At 32.9% G+C, this 20026-nt stretch overlaps 1 protein-coding gene across 2 annotated transcripts in view; it reads left to right on the top strand.

Moving 5' to 3' along the window:
• Positions 1-20026, top strand: part of ADAMTS6 (ADAM metallopeptidase with thrombospondin type 1 motif 6) — a 290690-nt gene that overhangs the window by 22423 nt on the left and 248241 nt on the right. For both annotated transcript variants that reach the window (XM_057307195.1, XM_026498893.4), the window contains exons 5-7: positions 3779-3990; positions 4492-4575; positions 5073-5218. In XM_057307195.1, the coding sequence (XP_057163178.1) occupies positions 3779-3990; positions 4492-4575; positions 5073-5218 (442 nt within the window). The remainder of the gene's footprint in view (positions 1-3778; positions 3991-4491; positions 4576-5072; positions 5219-20026) is intronic.

Raw genomic sequence — 20026 nt, 5'->3', positions numbered from 1 at the left:
ACTCATTTCTGTTACCTTTAACACAAGTCCATTTAGTTCAGACCCTTGTTATCTCTTGCCTGCACTACTGTAATGACTTTCTAACTGGGGTCTTCCTGTCTTCAGCTTTGTTTTTCTGACTTCAATGGGTTGTGTCCTACATCTAGCTGTATTATACCCTTTCTTTCCTTTTCTTTTTTTTTTCTTTTCTTTCCTTTCCTTTCCTTTTCTTTCCTTTTTTCTTTTTTCTTTCTTTTCTCTTCTTTTCTCTTTTTTTCTTTAAAGATTTTATGTATTCATCTGAGAGAGAGAAACAGAGAGTACAAGCAGGCGGAAGAGGGAGAAGTAGACTCCCCACCGAGCAGGGAGCCCAATGTGGGGCTCCATCCCAGGACCTTGGGATTATGACCTGAATTGAAGGCAGGCACTTAACTGACTGAACCACCTAGGTGTCCCTGTATTATACACTTTCAAACATTTCACTGGCTTCCCAATAGTGGAAAATCAGTAGTAGTTCCCTAAGTTCCATAGGAATATCACTAAAAAAAAGTATTTTATGTTTAATAAGTTTGGGAAATGTCTGGCTAAGAACTACTGATCTTAATTTTGATACTATTTTGACAGCATAATTCAAGTGACATGTGCATTTGTAGGTGTTAGTTGCAGTTAACTTAACTGTTAACCTGTAATTGGGAAAACAATTTTGTATCAAAATATAAGACAGAAAAACCCTTTTGAGAATGGGTATATTTATCTCATATTCAGATATATATTTTCCCATTCTAATTATGTTATCAATGTCAAAAAATAATTTAAAAAATACTTGTTTTTTGTAAAAAAATTAGAAAATATGGGATGAAAAGAAAAAAACAAGGAAGTGAAAGTTGCCCTTTACCACTACTCAGGGATAAATGAATGCTCTTGTTGTCCTAAATATTCATTTAGCGTGTTACATGTCAGGCTATTCTAGGTGTTGGGATGCAGCAATAAATAAAAGAAGAAAAGTCTCTGCTCCCATGAAGCTTATATTCTAGTGAAGAGAGTTAATAAAAAAAGCAATCAAGCAATCAAATAAATAAATACGTGGCCAACTATCAAGAAGTAATAAGTGCTATCAGTGAAAAATAAAACAAGTCAATGTAATAATTTGAATGAATGTATATATTAAAAATATTTTGAGGTTGATCAAATATTTAAGATCCTATTTCAGATGGCAAAGAAATATATGTATTTGGTTTTGGAGAAAAGTTCTTTATTGTATATGTTTATGGAGGAATGTTTTCTTTGACATTCTAAACTCTATCCAAAATTAAATTGAGCATATGTAATAGGTATCATTTGAATAACTACGAATCTCTGATTTGAAACAAAACAATGGTGTATTCTATTTTAGACTAAACAAGACATTACTTACAGATCATTAAGCTTAACATTAAGCAGTCAATTGACAATTATAGAATGTAGATATTGTTTTGTAATGATCTAATCAAGCTGGATTAATTTCATTTTTAAAGTGAAACCAGATATCTTGATTACATTTATTCATTGTGTGTGTACTTTATATACATATCAGACTACAAATTCTTTGCATGTAAGACTCTTTCCATTTATGAATGTCTATTAAGGACATTATATATACATTCATCTGATGGAGAGATGACCAAGCAAACTAACAATTTAAAAAGATAAAAGTCTGAAATTTATGAAAATGATGATGATAACAGTAGCTATTTTATATTGAGTGCTATCTAATGAGAAACACCATTGCTGTGTTTATTTTGCCCAACCAAGTCTAATTCTTTTCACAAATACTTTAAGTAAATATAAGGAGAAATTGAATGGATCAGAGAAGTGAAAATGATCAAAATAATGAAAATTAAATCCTATATTTAGACATTTAGGCTGTCCATACAGAAGAAGGGAAAACTAGGCATGATTTGAATACATGAGTGGTTTTATGATCTTGGAAGACAGTAAAAAAAAAAAAATGGAATTATGTTAATGTAGAAAGGATTTTGACCATTTCATAAGAATATTACCACAAATCCAGTGGCTTAAGCAATATACTTTTATTATTTCACAGTTTCTGTGGACCAGAAGCTATACATGAATGAGTTAATTGACTTAGCCTCAGCCAGGATTAGGTTCTCATCTGGAGTCTTGACTGGGGAAGAATCTACCTTCCTATTCCCATGGTTGTTGGCAGCATTCAGTTCTTTGGTACTAAAAGACTGAAAGCTTTAGTTTGGGGCTGGTTGTCTGCCAGAGGCCATCTGTAACTCCTTGCCATGGTCAGTTCACCAACTTGGTTGCTTATGTCCTTAAAACCAGCAAGGGAAAGACTCTAGTAAGAAAGATGCTACAATATTATGTAACATAATTATGTACTCATATATATGTAATCGTGTATATCCCTTTATCTTTGCTGTATTCTCTTGGTTAGAAGCAAGATACAGGTCCCATCCACACTAAAGGGGAAGAGAGCACAAAGTGTAAACATCAGGAGGTCATGGGGGCTACCTTAAGAGTCTGTCTGGAATAAGGGAACACTTACTGGCTGTCTGGAAGTTATACTATTGAAATAAGAAGTAATATGTCTCTGCCTCTCTGAACCTTTAGGAATAAAAATACTCATTTAATTTATATGAGTTTCAAAAATATTTCCTGGTATTTGTCATTGTCGTTTCCATCTCTTATTTCTTAAAATTTATAACTTTTATCAAAGTAATTTTTAAAAGGTAAAGACTAAAGAAATTAGAAGAAATAATAGAGAATATTGCCAGTTTCTGTCAATTATATTATATAAATTAATCTGAGTCTTCCTCACTAAATTTTTTCATAAGTAGATGTTAGAAAGATCATACAGATATGAAAGTAAGGTATTCAGAGGACCTATACCTGTTCAAGTTTATTAAATAAAGATGAGTATAAATGAGACAAGTGTTTACAAATGCCATAGTACTAAAAGGTTTTCTCTGTACTGAAGGACCAGCTGTTGGAAAACAAAGGATTAAACTGCAATCCACAGTAAAATGTGATTTAAAGGAAATTATGCTGTAATCGTAATCTTTCAACTCTCATTGTAACACCATTTACCTCTAGGTTTTAGAAGAGGAATACTATGGGTACTCTGTTAGTATAAATAGTTGTATATTGCAAAACTAAATGAAAAACTTCATTTACAGCCTTTTAGAATTGAGATTTCTAGAGCAGTAGAATTGCTCTAATTAAAATAGTTTAATAAAGGATCTTACTTTAAAATAAATGATCAGAGGCATTTTAGGAATAGGATTTTGGGGGTACCTGGCTGGCTCAGTTGGTGGAGCATGTAACTCTTGATCTTGGGGTGATAAGTGCAAGCCCCACATTGGGCATAGAGCTTACTTAAAAAAAGAGTAACAGATTTTTGCAATATTGATGTTCTCCATCAGAACTGTCTTAGGGTAGGTATTTAGAAAGTTAACGCTCTAGTTGTTTTTAAAAACACTTTATATTGGTCACTGGAATAATATGAAATGATTATTTTGAAAATATTTCATTAAATAATTCATTAGGCTTATTTTTTGTTTTTATGAGCAGCCGAATGTTACTAATGTTTAATTTGTTTCAGATAAAATGACTATTTTGAAAACTTTGAAGAGTTTAATTTTATCACTACTACATTTCCTCATCCCCTCTCCTCACTGAAAAATCTTAATACTATAGAGGATTTATGAGAAGCATGTCTATATGAAAGATTTAAAAATAAGTAAGTTTAATTGGTGAACCTAACTGAACTAGTTAATTATTTTTATTGTAGACCTCATAAGAAGTGGCAAACCTTGGTGGCTGAATGACACATCTACTTTTCCTTCTTCACTACCAATTAATGGCACGCATATCCGCCACAGACAGAAGAGATCAGTAAGCATTGAGCGGTTTGTGGAGACATTGGTAGTGGCAGACAAAATGATGGTGGGCTACCATGGCCGCAAAGACATTGAACATTACATTTTGAGTGTGATGAATATTGTAAGTTTGATGCCTCTATATAATATTTTAACTTAATAATTTGTGGTTTTGACTAAGGTCATGGATTTTTAATGTGAATTAATGATTTTCAGAATTTACTCATCTAAAATGAGAAGGAATTAATATATTAATGTTTAGTTCCATAGGAAATAAATTTAAAGGTGACCTTATTGTTCGTTTTCAGATAATATGACTTTTTGAATGGGTCGTATTAAATCTTGTTTAAGAGGTTTTCTCTAACTTGAAACATCAGCTCACCCTCTTAATTACTATGTTGTAGTGTTAGGAGAAAATATTTCCTGAGGTAGATTTGTATAAAAATCTTTTATGGAGGCATCTCGAGGGTAGAATTCTAAGTGATATCAAATGAAATAATATCTTTTTATATACAAAGTGGTGCAATTTATGAAAAGTTGTTTTACCATTCTTTAAAAAAATATTAAACAATCAGCGTATGATTTTTGTCTGACTTTGTGTCTTTTCTTATTTTCTGGAGGTCAGGTTGCCAAACTTTACCGTGATTCCAGCCTAGGAAACGTTGTGAATATTATAGTGGCCCGCTTAATTGTTCTTACAGAAGATCAGGTAAGAATGAGTTAGTTTAGAAATCTAAAACCCTTGACAGGCTATAGAATTGTGTATAGTAAAATAAAATATTTTATTATTGATCCTCTTAGGAAGTTCTAGTTGAATATGATTTTCACTACTAAGCATTTAATATTTTAAGCAAATTTTAAGTAGTCTAAGAATATATCTCCTGTGTCATGTTAAAGCTCTACATATGTATATTAGCTATATATTTCAGTATAAAAATGAGCATTTGCATGGCAGATCTAATAACAGTGGTTTTGGTTGCTGAGAATCACATATATTCACATGATCATTAAAGCTGGAACTGGAAAGAATATTCAATAGTACACTAAATTAACTCTAGGTCAGATATTACAGAGATAAAAATTGGCAAGAGATTATTCCTAGAAACCACTGCTTCTAATTATAGTCCCACTTTAGTCTTCAAAAGTTTTAACAACTGACCTTAGTAATTTGTTTGGAACATTTCTGGTATGCATGTTGTATTGCAGCCAAACTTGGAGATAAACCACCATGCAGACAAGTCCCTCGATAGCTTCTGTAAATGGCAGAAATCCATTCTCTCCCACCAAAGTGATGGAAACACCATTCCAGAAAATGGGATTGCCCACCACGATAATGCTGTTCTTATTACTAGGTATGGTTTGTTGCAAATATTTTATCTTTGATTGTTGTGTTTGGTATTTTAACTATATTTGGTTCTATCTAAAGCCTCATTCAGGTACTGAGTATATTGAAAGCAAAATGGTAATTTGTTAATCACCACTGAAGAAATAATATATTATACTATTATTGTGTTTGCATCAGATGAACCAAATAAGAAAAAAGAACAGATTTAGAGTTGACTTAGAAATGTAATAAACATCTTTCCTTCAACTGATATCTATTCATAAAGTTTAATTGGAAGTACGTGTATGTTTTGTTAATTGAACAAAATACATAATAAAACAAAGATTAAAAAGTATGAGAAGATTATATTTTAAAAACAAAACTGAGTCATCACTCTTGGTTATAAAATACATTAATTATTCTTACCTCCAAATCGTTAAAAGGGAGGGCATCAATAGTTACACAATTTACTTAGATGAATGTTTATTTAATTAAACATATTTAATTAAGGTGTAAGTATAAAGAAGCACATTTATTACATTATATGTTGAATAGCTTGCTTCTCAAGGCAAAATTTTTATTTGATGATAATGCGATGAATTTATATATTTCTTTCCAGTTTTATATAACTGTGTTCATAACTGTGTTTTATTCCTTACTCTCCAAGAAGAACTCTGTGAAGTAGACACCGTTATTATTTTTCCCATGTAAAAAATGAGGAAACTAGTTTAAAATACTTAAATTGCCCAAGAAAGTGTAAGTGCAGGGCTTAAACCCTGGAGATCCTGTCTTTTGTGACTGTACTATGCTAGCTGTCTTAGTTTTTTTTTTTACCCTAATTATGACTGTTTAGAAGCATCCTTAAATCGTTTTAAGATGAACTTGTCTTTTGACATCTTATCAGTATTTAAAAATGAAAAAAAAAACCAATAAGCAAAGTGGAAGCATTATTCTATCTTGGTGAAAAATAAATAGCCTTTGTTATCTTGATTATTTCTTTTAATTTTGCAAGAGAGTATTTAACATGTATTTCATCTATGGTGTGCCCATTGACTCTACATTAAACTATATGGAGGGAGTGTGAAGTTATATGGCATTAGAATCTTGAGATCCTGGAAGACAATGTGAATTTAGCTTTTTAAAAAATGTCCCTGTTAACTAAGTTGTAGAGTTAAAGCTTCTGAGTTTTTTTTTTTTTTTTTTACAGTTATAATTACTTTAATTGACTTCATCGACCTGGCGTTGTAAACTAGAAAATTTTGTTTATGACATGCTTGCTGAATAAAAACAACATTGTATGGGTTCTGAATTCATATGTGTTGACATATCAGTCTGATAAATTCTGCAATTCCTGAGAGTCTTGTGGTCTGGAATGATTCCCAAATATATTTGAGGAGTTAAAAATATACTAAGAATTGTGCAAATATAGAAACCTTTGTATAAAAAATATATATGGATATGATTAGTGTCAATGAAATTACTACAGGAAAAAGTCTGTTATATATGGTTAGCAAAATGATCACAGATAATTTGCATTGGCTTCTGTGTTTATATTTATAAAGTCCAACTCTCCCCAAAAAGGCAATGCCCAGTGGACTCCTGGTGCTTTATATTTTTGTTATTGTATGTGCATTTGATTTTTAGCTTTTTCATCAAATGACAGTAGCTATACCAAGAGTGCACATTTGTAAGTATTTGAGTAGTGAAATATATCTGGGCAGTTAGCCATCTTTTCTTTGCACTGGCTACAATATTCAGCTGTCTGACTTGTTCCTTTGAATTGACCCAGATATTTTTCTGATCCTCTGCAGAGTTCTTCCTTGTTTCTACAAGCTACTTTGAGTGCCTTTTTGATGACTGAGGTTTGAACATAAAATTTTCTTTTTAAACTTGTCTCTTAATGGTCAGACTAGTGCTAGAAATGATCTCAGGATTTAATAGTACAGTACTTTGAAGAGTTCTTATCTCATAACATTTTTGATTGGTTATGTAGTGGAGGCGAGAAAGGTATCTCTTTGGGGCAGCATAGAGTGCCCTTTAGAATTGTGATAGTCTTAGAATTGTTATTGTTATAGTCTCAGTAACTTTTAGCTTATTTAAGTCTAATTGTCTTTAAGTTATTAGGGCCATGGAGTGACATCTAAATGTGATGAATATCATTTCTAAAATTTAGAGTTTTTTGTTGGGTAGTTTACCATGCTTGATTCTTCCTTATATATTTTTGATTTGTGAAATTGAATATATCTTTAAATCATACTGCTATTTTTAGTAAAAATTAAAAGAATTTATAGTTGCTCTTATATTAATGTTTTTCATTGCTTCATGTACCTCACTTATTAACATATTCAGGATTATGACTTCACTTTTTATAGGTAAGATCATGATTTAGTTTTGCTTGAAATGTCAGCTCACTAGAGAGAATGTATAATGTGTTTACTGAGAATTCCAGAGAAAACTTGATGGATATGTTTATCTCCACTAGGCCAAATTTTATCTCAGGGATTTAAATGTTTTAAGCAGAAAACCATTTGTAAATAATAGTTACTTTTGAAAAAATGAAAGTATAAAAACTCAAAATACTATCTCTTCTTAGCAAATAATATTTTATTTTTTTATATTGATAGAAATTTAAAGCACACTGTGCTCTACAAAGCTCTCAGATCACTGTGACTAGACAGAAATAAATAAGCAAAATAAAAAATTTAAAATTTGGGGGGCACCTGGGTGGCTTAGTCAGTTGGGCGTCTGACTTGATTTCGACTCAGGTCATGATCTCAGAGTCATGAGATTGAGCTCCTCATATATGGGAATGAGGAACCTGCTTAAGATTCTCTCTCCTTCTCCCTCTGCTCACATTCTCTCTCTAAAAAAAACATTAATTAAAATTTTTTTTAAAATTTTATTGTTTTATCTGGTATCAAAAACACTTCCTTAACACCAAAGAGTATATTAAAAACTATTTGTATATACACATATATTTTAATTTTTATATACATTTATTTTTATACATGTTTATATATGTATATATATATATATATATGTATATATAATGAACATCTGTTATATACCAGCTAGCTTTATCTAATCTTTTTTTAAAAATTGAAGTATAATTGACAAAGTTATATATATGCTAAGTGTACAATATGATGACTTAGTGTTCCTGGATGTTCATATATCTCCCCAGATGATGAAAATTCTCAGCCACTATTTACTTAAATAAGCTTTTTGCCCCTTTCTCTCTCTCTTCTCCTTCTTGGACTCCCATGATGCTAATATTATTTCATTTGGTGATCTTCCATAATTTAGGTAGGCTTTCTTCATTTTTGTTGTTGTTTTTTCTTCTTTTAGTGGGTAATATCAAATGACTTCTTCCCAAGTGCATGGTTTCTTTCTTTTACTTGACATGTCTGCTGTTGTTGTTCTCTATTGCATTTTTTAAATTTCATTTACTTCATTCTTCAGCTTCAGAATTTCTGTTTGGTTCTTTTATATAATTTTGATCTCTTTTGAATTTGTTATTTTATTCACATATTCTTTTCCTGATACTGTTGAGCTGTGGATCTGTGTTCTTTTGTAGCTTGCCGAACATTTTAAGAACAATTATTTTGAATTATTTGTCTGTCGATTTGTAGATTTCCCTTCATTTGCAGCTACTGGAAAATCGTTGTATTCATTTGGTAGTGTCATGTTTCCCTGATTTTTCATCTTTGTATAGCTTTGTGTTGATGTCCGTGTGTTTGATGGAATAGTCACCACTTCCATATTTTATGGAATGGTTTTGGTAGAGAAAGATCTTCATTTTTGGGTGGGCATAAGATTGCTGGCTGGGTTGAGTATGGTGTTTCTAGCTCTGGAGAAGTTCCAGCAATGTAGTCTCTATTTACCTTTGTCAGCTGAGATTAGCCTTACTGAAGATTTCAGAGTTCCTCAATGGTCAAGGCTGCATTTGTCTGCAGCAGCAGTAAAGGCTGCTGGGACCACCTAATCTCTTTTTCTTTCATGGAGGATGTCATGATGGAGGGGATTTCTCTTGGAGCTGGGTCCAGCTTGCAAGTACCCACATGAATGTTGGTAGCACTGATGTCTGATGTGTGGGGATAATTGGTAACTTTTTAAAAATAATGGAATATGACACTATATAACTAGGTCAAGAAATGATTAATATTTTGTACTTGAAACTCTATCAACAAAATTTAAGAAGACAAAATAGGAGTGTAGCATATACTTAGAAAGTTACACATGTTGGGTTGCCTGAGTGGCTCAGTCGGTAAAGCATGAGCCTTCGGCTCAGGTCATGATCCTGGGTCCTAGTTTGAGCCCCGTGTTTGGCTCCCTGCTCAGCAAAGAGTCTGCTTCTCCCTCTCCCTCTGCCTGCTGCTCTCCCTGCTTGTGCTCTCTCCTTCTCTCTCTGTCTGTCAAATAAATAAATAAAATCTTTTAAAAAAAGTTACACATGTTATAAAACTTGTACTTTTCTAATTAAACTTTGCATTGAGAAATTGTAAGTTAATGGGTACTTAGGAATACATATCTACAATTTGACTGATGTAAAAATTATTTACATTCCCACATGAAGTCAGGAAATATTCACCAAACTTAACTTATCAAGTCAAGATAATTTCTAAATTTATTTTGTGGCAAAAGCATTCAAGAAATCTTTTTATAGTCTGAAAATCAGTAGGCATTTAGTGACATAGAGTATACTTGCATCAGTGTTGAGCAATTAACATGAACAGACTAACGCATTAATTTCCTGGATTTCTCTCCTATCAAACATTAGAATCATGTTTTCCATCTTTAAGTTACTAGTATATAACAGTATATATTTCAGACGGGAATTATAACCTAAATTCTTTTTGGTTATAGATTTATTGAGATATAATTCATAGACCATCCAGTTTCCCATTTAAATATACAACTCTGTGGCTTATAGTATATTTACAGGGTTGTGCAACCAACATCATAATTAATTTTAGGACATTTCCATCATTCCTATATTATAGAAGTCATCCCCCAATCTCTTATCCTTCCCGTCCCAGCCGGAGACAAAGGCAACTACTAATCTACTTTTAGTTTCTATAGCTTTGCCTATTCAGGACTTTTTGCACAAATGGAATCATAAAGTATGTAGTCTTTTGTGACTGGCTTTTACTTTGCATAGTGTTTTCAAAGTTCATCTACACTGTGGCACATAGGAGAACTTCGTTCCTCTTACTTGACTAAATTCTTGAAAATTCAAGATCCAGATCTTTTAAGAATGCCTCCATTAATAGGCTATTCCTTAATAACCATACTTTCTTTTCAGTTTTTCATTAATAAAATGCATAAGACATATAAATACATCTCATAATACAGACCCAAAAATTGCACACCTAGTCACATATTTTAGTCTTTAATTAAAATGAACATATTTATCCTCTTAAGGGATCAAGACTGTTTGCTTTGTTGATGCTGGATTTTAAAGGGATTAGAATTTCCAAAGTCAACTAATGTTTTCAGTTGGGAAATTGAAAATAGCTATAAAAATAGTTTCTTGCTAAAACTTGGCCTATAGTGTGTCGATTTAAGCAAGTTTTCTTATTTTTATAAGATGTACCTATCAGAATTATATATTACCTTCATGATTACATATTAAAACAGATAGGAAAAGGAAATTAAATGTGGTACATTAATATTTATTTGGTATTCATTTATGCATTTCTTTTAATCCTTAAGGAAATGCCAGATCAATTTTTTATGAACTATCTTAAGCTTTTAAGAGTATGCAAGTTTACTGGCAGCAGTGGAATCTTGAATTCAGTTTGTGGATGAATTTATTTTGGTCTTTGGGCATTTTGAAACATTTATTTTTTTCTTATCACTCTGGCTCTTTCATTCTTAGTTATACAAACCACCTATATCCTTCTTCCTTTTCCAGTTTCTGTTCATTTCATCCCTGGTTTGTTGATTCCTTAGTCAAGTGTGTTTATCTAGATTCAGTTTTCATTCCAATCAAGGATTATGACCGACTCGTGTAACCTTAATTTCCTGTGCAATCTGGGACACTTCCAAGGGTGAGAGAGGGTACCATTGACAGGTATGTCTAGACAATAGGCACAAACTAGGATCAGGTAAATCAGAATTATGGTCATCCCAGGCATTACCTGTTTGCTTCTTAAACTTTAATTAAAAATGGGAATAAGAAGATACTTTTCTCTCACTGCCTAAGGTTGACTAAATACATGCAATTTAATGAACTATCTTTGTACACATCTTGACTAAAACTGAGGTTTATTTGTAATAGACATCATTAGATAGTTAAAGAAGAGTCTATTCTAATAAACACTTAACTTTAAGGAATAGTAAGTTTAGTATTTATATTGGTTTTATGGATGTATTTATGCAATTGTTTATTATGTGCCAAATTCTTAAGTGCTTTGCAGATGTTTAATCTTTTAAACCTCATAATAACTGCATGAGAGAAGTTCTGTTATTATCTCCATTTTATAGATGTCCAGGAAAATGGGGCACAGGGAAGTGAAATGATTGGCAAGATCACATATTAATTAAAAGACCCCAGCTTCAGAGTCCTTTTAGAGGAATTATAAGGGTGTTGAACAAAAAATAATGTGGAGATACTTTAATAATGTTGGTGCCTGTGGTAGGCAGACCTCTTTGATGGCCCCCAATGATCTTTGCCTGCTACTGTTAATGATTTTGTGAAATCTGCTCTTGCTGAGTTTGTGCTAGACCTAGTGAATTGACATCTTTACAATGCAGATTCTTCCTACCTACAAAAAGGTGTTTCTCTTTGTTTATTTAGGTCTTCATTAATTTTTCTCAGCAATGTTTTGTGATTTTCACTGTTTTCACTCTTTACTTTTTTGTTGTTATTGTAAATGGTAGTTTTAAAATTTCATTTTATAATCATTCATCACTAGTATATTAAAATACAGTTCATTTTTGCCTGCACTTTTACTAAGTTCATTTATTAGTTTTAGTAGCTTTTTTTAAAAGATAGCAATGGATTTTCCACAAAGATAATCATGTTTTTGAGGTTAAAGATCGTTTTACTTCTTCTGTTTAATCCTGAATGACTTTTATTTCTTTCTCTTGCTGTATTTCACTGCCTAAAGCCCCCAGTACAATGTGGAATAAAGGTGGGGATAGCAGACATTCTTGTCTTGTTTCTGATCTTGCTGGGAAAGAATTCTATCTTTCACCATTAAGTGTGATGCTAGCTCTAGGTTTTTCATAGATACCCTTTATCAGGCTAACAAAATTCTACTCTATTCCTTGTTTGCTCAGAGTTTTTATCAGGGATGGATGTTGAATTTGTCAAATGCTTTGCTGCATTTATTGAGATGATCACATGGTTTATCTTTTTTTAGTGTATTAATGCAGTGAGTTGCATTAATTGCTTAGGAATATCATACCAATCTTGCATTCCTGGGATTGGCCATGATGTATTATCCTTTTAATATATTATTAGATATGATTTGCCAACATTTTGTTTATTTTTTTTTGCATCTTTCTTTTTTTTTTTTAATTTTATTTATTTTTTGAGAGAGAGAGACAGAGCATGAGTTGGGGGAGGGGCAGAGTGAGAGGGACAAGCAGATTCCCCGCTGAGTGGGGAGACTGATGTGGGGCTCAGTCCCAAACCCTGAGAGCATGAGCCAAAGTCAGATGCTTAACTGACTGAGCCACCCAGTTGCCCCTTTTTGCATTTATTTCTTTTGAGGGTTATTGTTCTGTAGTTTTCTTATAATGTCTTGGTCTGGTTTTGATATTGGGGTAATGTTGACCTCCAGAATGAATTAGAAAATATTTCTTCCTTTTCAGTTTCCTGGAAAAGTTCATATAGAATTAGTATTATTTCTTCTGCAAATGTTTTAGGTGGTAAACAAAGTGAAGCCATCTGGACCTGGAGTTTTCTTTGTTGGACATTTTTAAATTAGCAATTCAAGTTGTTAAAGAGATAAAGGGCTATAAGGTTATTTTATTCAGTGTGCCTTGATAGTTTGACTCTCTCAAGAAATGTATTTCATCTGAGCTGTAGAATGTATTGACATAGTAGTTCACAATGTCATGTTGTTATCCTTTTAATATCTGCAGAACATATAGTGACATTACCTCTTTTTGATATCAGTAATTTTTGTTTTTTTTTTCCCTAGTCACTATGCCTAGAGTTTTAATGACCGTCTCAAATTTGGCTTTAGTGGTTTTCTCTATTCTTTTTCTGTTTTCTATTTCTTTTATTTCTGTCATGATTTTTACTGTCTTTTGCCCTTCTTTTTATAGTTTCTTTTCTTTTCTTTTTTTTTTAAAGATTTTATTTATTTATTTGACAGAGAGCCAGCCAGCGAGAGAGGGAACACAAGCAGGGGGAGTGGGAGAGGAAGAGGCAGGCTCCCAGCAGAGGAACCTGATGTGGGGCTCGATCCCAGAACGCCGGGATCACGCCCTGAGCCGAAGGCAGACGCGCTTAACGACTGAGCCACCCAGGCGCCCCATCTTTTTATAGTTTCTTAAAGTGGAAACTGTGGTCATTGGTTCATGACCTTTTGCTTTTTCTGATATAGGTGTTTGGTGTTACAAAATTTCCTTCTAAATACAGTTTTATCACATCCCACAGATTTTTTTATGTTGTATTTTAAGTTCTATTCGGCTCAAAATACTTTTTAATTCCTCTTTATTTCTTTTTCCCCCATGCACTATTTAGAATTGTTATTTAGTTCCAAATATTTACCCCCAACATCATTCTTTTATTTCTAATTTAATTCTATTGCAGTCAGAAAATATACTGTGTATTTCTCAAATGCTTTTCAACTTACTGAGAATTGTTTTATGGCCCAGAATATGGTCGGTCTTGGTATATGTTTCAAGTGCACATCAGGTGAAAAGAATGTGTATTCACTATTGTTGGGTGGAATAGCCTAAAAATATTAATCAGATTAATTTGGGGGTTCATAGTTTTCAACTCCTTTATATCCTACTGATTTAAACAATTTGATTATGACATGTTTTGAAATAGTTTTCTTCATGTTTAGTGTTGCTGAGCTAATTATATCTGATTTCATCAGTTTTGAAATTTTTAGACATTATTTCTTCACATATATTTTTGGTTTTACTCCCTTCATTTCTTGGTGATTTCACCTACCCTTATATTTGATTGCTTGAAGTTGTTCCATAGTTCACTGATGTTCTGTTTATTATTTTAAATTCTCTCTTCTCTGTGTTTTTCATTTTAAGTAGTTTCTATTGCTGTGTCTTCACATTTGTTAATTTTTTCCCCTCGATGTCTAATCTGTCATTAGTCCCATCTAATTTATATTTTCATCGCACATAATATAAATTTTTTTATCTCTAGTAGTTTAATTTTTTTTAATCTTCCACATCTCTTTAGGGATATAAAAACTTGGGAAAATATAAAGCTTTGGAAAGTATAAAAATTATTTTAAAGATCTTGTCTGCTAATTTTAGTATCTCTGTCAGTTCTGAATCAGTTTCAATTGACTAATAAATCTCTTTATTATGTGTTGTGTTTTCCTGCTTCTTTGCCTACCTGGCCATCTTTGATAGGATATCAGACATTGCGTTATTTTACTTTTGGTGTACTAGATTTATTTGTAATAAATATTCTAATTTCTGGGAACTTCTGGGTGGCTCAGTCTGTTAAGCATCTGCCTTTGGTTCAGGGCATGATCCCAGGGTCCTGGGATCAAGTTCTCCACTGGGCTCCTTGCTCAGCAAGAAGCCTGCATCTCTCTCTGCCTGCCGCTCCCCGTGCTTGTGCTCTCTCTCTCTGACAAATAAATAAAATTTTTAAAAAGTTCTAATTTCTGAAATGCAGTTAGGTTCCTTGGATCTTGATACTTTTGTGTCTTGCTTTTAAGATTTGCTATGCAGGACAGGAGCAATGTTCAGTGTAGGGCTAATTATTCCCCAATACTGAGGTATGTCCCTTCTGAACACTGCTATACAAGGTCTTGTGAATCTTGGGGTTTTTAAGTTGGGCTGGGTGGTAATAGTCCCTTTATCCCATGTTATATGAGTGATGGGTTATGTCATCTCTAATCCTTTTGGGTAATTCTTTCCCTGGCCTTGGGTTCTTCCCTTACACCATGTGCTGATTAGAATTGTCAAGAATTTCCTTCTGGAAATTTCCAAAATTTGCTCTTTGTGTAACTTTCTCTTCTCCTGCTTTTGGTCCTATAAATTCTAGCTAGCATGAATCTCTCATATTTTCTGCTCCGTGTCTTCAACACAGAGTTCACTGGGCTCTCCTGGCTTTCCCTACTCTGTACCAGGGCCTGGAAATTTTCAAGGTGATAAGCTGGGGTAATGCTAGCGCTTAATTTGATTGCTGTTTCTCAGGGATCACTGTCTTTCATTTCCTGATGTCTAGTGTATTTAAAAATGATATTTTATATACTTTGTTCATTTTTAAAATGGTTTCAGGCAGGAGGGTAAGTTTGATCCCTATTACTCCATTTTGACTAGAAGTGGAAGTCCCAGGCAACATTTTAAAATGTCTGTGTACCCTCTGAAAGTATTTGGAGATATTCCTTTCCTTTACCCCTAAATAGTTCAATTTGTATATTCTAAGAACAAACACATTCTCCCACGTAACCATAGTACAGTTGTCAAAATCAAGGCATTTCACATTGATTCAGTACTATTATTTAACAATCTGCATTTCATCTTGGAATTTTATCAATTGTCCTAATAGTCTTTGTAAGTATTTTCCCCCTCAGGCCAGTATCTAATCTAGTGTCATGCATTGTATTTATTTCTCTTGTCTTCTTCAAGATTCTCTTTTAATCTGAATTAGTTCTCAATTTCTTTTATCTTGACTTTGACATTTTAAAAGAGCACATGAGTTTTTCATGAAATGTAACTTAATTTGCATTTTCTGATGTTTACTAGAGTTAAATTCAATTTATACATACTTTTCAGGAATAACACTGAGTAATATTTTGATTTGTTTTTTTAAGTAGAGCATATCAGGATGCATATGATATTGATTTTTTCAAGTATTGGAGATACGAATTTTGATCACTTGGTTAAGGTGCTGTCCACCATGTTTTTCCTTTGTATTTTTCCTTTTAAAATTTATTTATTTATTTATTTATTTATTTATTTATTTATTTAATGTTTTTATTTTTAAGTAGTCTCTACATCAACCTGGGGCTCAAACTCACAACCATGAGACCAGGAGTTGCATACTCTACTGACGGAAACAGCCAGGCGCCCCTCCTTTGATTTTTCCCTATTTACTTTTTTTAAGTAAGCTCTACGCCCTGTGTGGGGCTTCAACTCATGCCCCAAGATCAATAGTCACAGGCTTTACAACCGAGCCAGCCAGTCACACTTGTATTTTCCCCTTTTTAAATTAAATTGCAAGTTTTGAAGACTTACTTTGAGACCCTGTAACTATCCTATCTCTTACAAAACTTTTACTGTTTACTTTTGTCATCCATTGATGATATTCTAACTCTCATTTCTTCTAAATTTGCTGGTTGACCTTCCATTTAAGGAAGAAATGTTTTCTTTCATTCTCTCTCCCTTTCTTTCTATAAATAAGGACTCACAGAAGGGGTTTCCCTTCTATAGCTTTCCACTTTGGGGGATTTCACCCTGTTTTTAAAGCAACACTTCCATCTGTCTGCAGCACTCCATGCTCTCCTCCAGCCAGTAAGACTGCAACTTTCTGCTTTCTATTTTGTCACCCTGCCAGTAATTGATTGATATATTCCCACATCCAACTTGGTATATTCCCACAAATGTTTTTGTAAATTTAATAAATTACTGATGAAGTAATTTATATGAACTTTAATAAGCTCTAACCTGTTAAAACAAGAACAAAACACACAAATAATAAACTCAAAATTGTTTTATTAATTCCATACAAATCTATTAAAATTAAAATATTGTTAATTAAAAGTTTAGTGATTTCTTGTATCTTGCCTCTTTTACTTCTTTTTTTTTTTTTTTTAAAGATTTTATTTATTTATCCGACAGAGATAGAGACAGCCAGCGAGAGAGGGAACACAAGCAGGGGGAGTGGGAGAGGAAGAAGCAGGCTCATAGCGGAAGAGCCTGATGTGGGGCTCGATTCCATAACGCCGGGATCACGCCCTGAGCCGAAGGCAGACGCTTAACCACTGTGCCACCCAGGCGCCCCATTGCCTCTTTTACTTCTATAATGTTTTCTTAATTGGTTTGGCTTATTTTCAGAAATGTTTGAATTAAAATCAAGAAGTAATGAATACTTTTCTTAACTTTACACTCTCTAGGTGATTTTGGGGGGTGGTTTAAATTCTTAACATTAATATTATTTAAATACAAGAACTTTTTTGTACATCAGGTAATCTCAGTGGGAATTGAAAGAGTTCATATAAACCAGTACATAAATAAAAACATGAGACTCAAAGGCTGTATTTTACATGGCAAATGTCAACCAGCAGGTGATTTGCAGCTAATTAACAAGAGTATTATATTAAGTGGAAAGTTTTCTGCTAACTATAACTATACTTGCAAAGAAGACTTACTTTAATAACAGGTGTATCTTTGAGTGTAATATTAAAGCACATGTTTTATTTTAACTGTAAGAGAAAGAGACTAAATGAATTATTTAAGATAAGCTGTTAGTAAAAATTGGACAATTAAAACCTCCAAGTATGTTTACTTAACATACAAACAAGGAATAAAGGCATAATGAAATATATTAAGCAACAAGAAAAATAAGATCTTATGTGTGATAATCATATATTGTCTTTCTTTCTTAAAAAGTTACTGGATTTCTAGTATGTGCAAGGCATTATCTTAGATGTTGGGATCTGGGGTGAGCTAGACAAATTCCCTGCTTTCATGGAGCTTACTTTCTAATGTATGGAAGTAGACAATAAACAGGTAAATAAATACTTTCTTGACTGGCAGATTTGAAATACATTGTTAATAAAGGCAATGCTATTTCCATTTTGAAAGATTTTTAAACAAGGGAAAACAGCTATCTTTCTGAAATGATTTGAATGAAAGCTTGCCTTGGAGTTGGGGCACTGATATTATTCTCTCAAGATTTCTTCCAATTTGAGGATTCCATGCTGAGATAAAATAAGGTGTACGTTGAAATAATGTCACAATATGCTGAGGAGGGAGCAAATTTAATAAGACATAAATTTTTGGCCTTTCATCCCTTACTTGGGCTTTTAAAAAAATCTTCAAAATATATTAAATAGTATCGGTTTCTTGAAGTAATAGTGATAAGGATTATTATCACTATTTCATGTCTACAAGTACGTACATTTTTTAAAAGATTTTTTTATTTTTTTAAGTAATCTCTACACCCAACATGGGGCTCAAACTCACAGGTCTGAGATAAAGAATGGGACACTCTACTGACTGAGCCAGCCAGGTGCCCTTACAAGTACATACGTTTTTATTATTTTTTGATACTTCATTGTTTTTATTTTAAAAATTTTAATCTTTTTATTTTGTACTATTTTAGAATTACAAAAGAAGCACAAAGAGTTCCCTTATGACCTTCACCGTACTTCTCCTACTGGTAGTTAGGATCTTATATATCAATAATACGGTTTTCAAAACTGGATATTAATATTGGTACAATTTTATTGGCTATATTAAAACATGCCCAAACTGAAAGAAAATACAGAAAAATAATATAATAGATACCCATGTTGATTTTGCAGATGTAAACACTTTACAATACTCCTTTGAATCCTTTGAAAAAATAAGGGTTGCTCATAAAGTTGGAGGCTTTTCTGCATTCCACTTCTATTCCCTCATTTCTTCACCTGAGATAACTACTATCTTTAAGCTACTGAAGTTTGCATGGATCCTTCACATCCATGTTTTTGTGCTTTTGCTGCATCAACATATATAAAAGGTTATGGCTATATAAAATATAAAAAATTTTTTTAAAAAATATATAAATAAAATATAAAATGTATTTTTAAACATATGTTTTAAAGATTATATATTTTAGAGAAAGGAAGTGTGGTGGGGTGGGGCAGAGGGAGAGGGAGAGAAAAACTGTAAGCAGACTCCACGCTGAGCACGGAACATGACCCAGGGCTCCTTCTCATGACTCTGAGATCATGACCTTAGCTGAAGCCAAGAGTTGGATGCTCAACTGACTGCACCACCCAAGCGCCCTAATATAAAATATGTTTTTATTTTATGTTTTATATTTTAAACTAATTTTGTATTGAATTTTGCGTTCCCTATGGTAAATACATAGTGGTAGAATAGCTGGGTTATTAGGAGTGAGCAATTTCAACTCTACTAAGTACTGGCTAAATGCTCTACAATATGGTTTTACCAATTTACACACTCTAAAGCAGTGTAGGGAGACTTCCAGTTTACTCCAGTTCACCTAACACAGTGCTTAGCTTTATAATGCTTCATACATTCTAGTGATTAGTGTTGGTTATCAGTAAGTTAGTAATTATTATTGGACCCAAATTAATGTCATTTTAGTATTTAAAAATTTTACTAATAAATAACAATGGAGGATTTAGAGAGGTCATTTGTACATTTAGGTATTAGGAACTTGCCTGGTCATTTGCTTCCACCTTTAATTAGTGGTTCATTGTAATGTCCTTTTTTTTTTTAAGATTTTATTCATTTATTTGAAAAAGAGAGAGTGAGCGAGAGAGCAGGAGATGGGGAGGGAGAGGAAGAAGCTGACTCCCTGCTGAGCAGGTAGCCAAGGCAGGGCTGGATCCCCAGATCCTGGGATCCTGACCTGAGCCAAAGGCACAAGTTTAACAAAGTGAGCCACCCAGGTGCCCTGTAATGTATTTTTTTCTCCCACATCTCAGATGAATAA

Source organism: Ursus arctos, unplaced genomic scaffold (genome assembly GCF_023065955.2).
Source record: "Ursus arctos isolate Adak ecotype North America unplaced genomic scaffold, UrsArc2.0 scaffold_5, whole genome shotgun sequence".
In the NCBI taxonomy this organism is placed as follows: Eukaryota; Metazoa; Chordata; class Mammalia; order Carnivora; family Ursidae; genus Ursus; species Ursus arctos.
The sequence above is the reverse complement of the archived record's forward strand: the minus strand, read 5'-3'. Positions and strand labels throughout refer to the sequence as shown.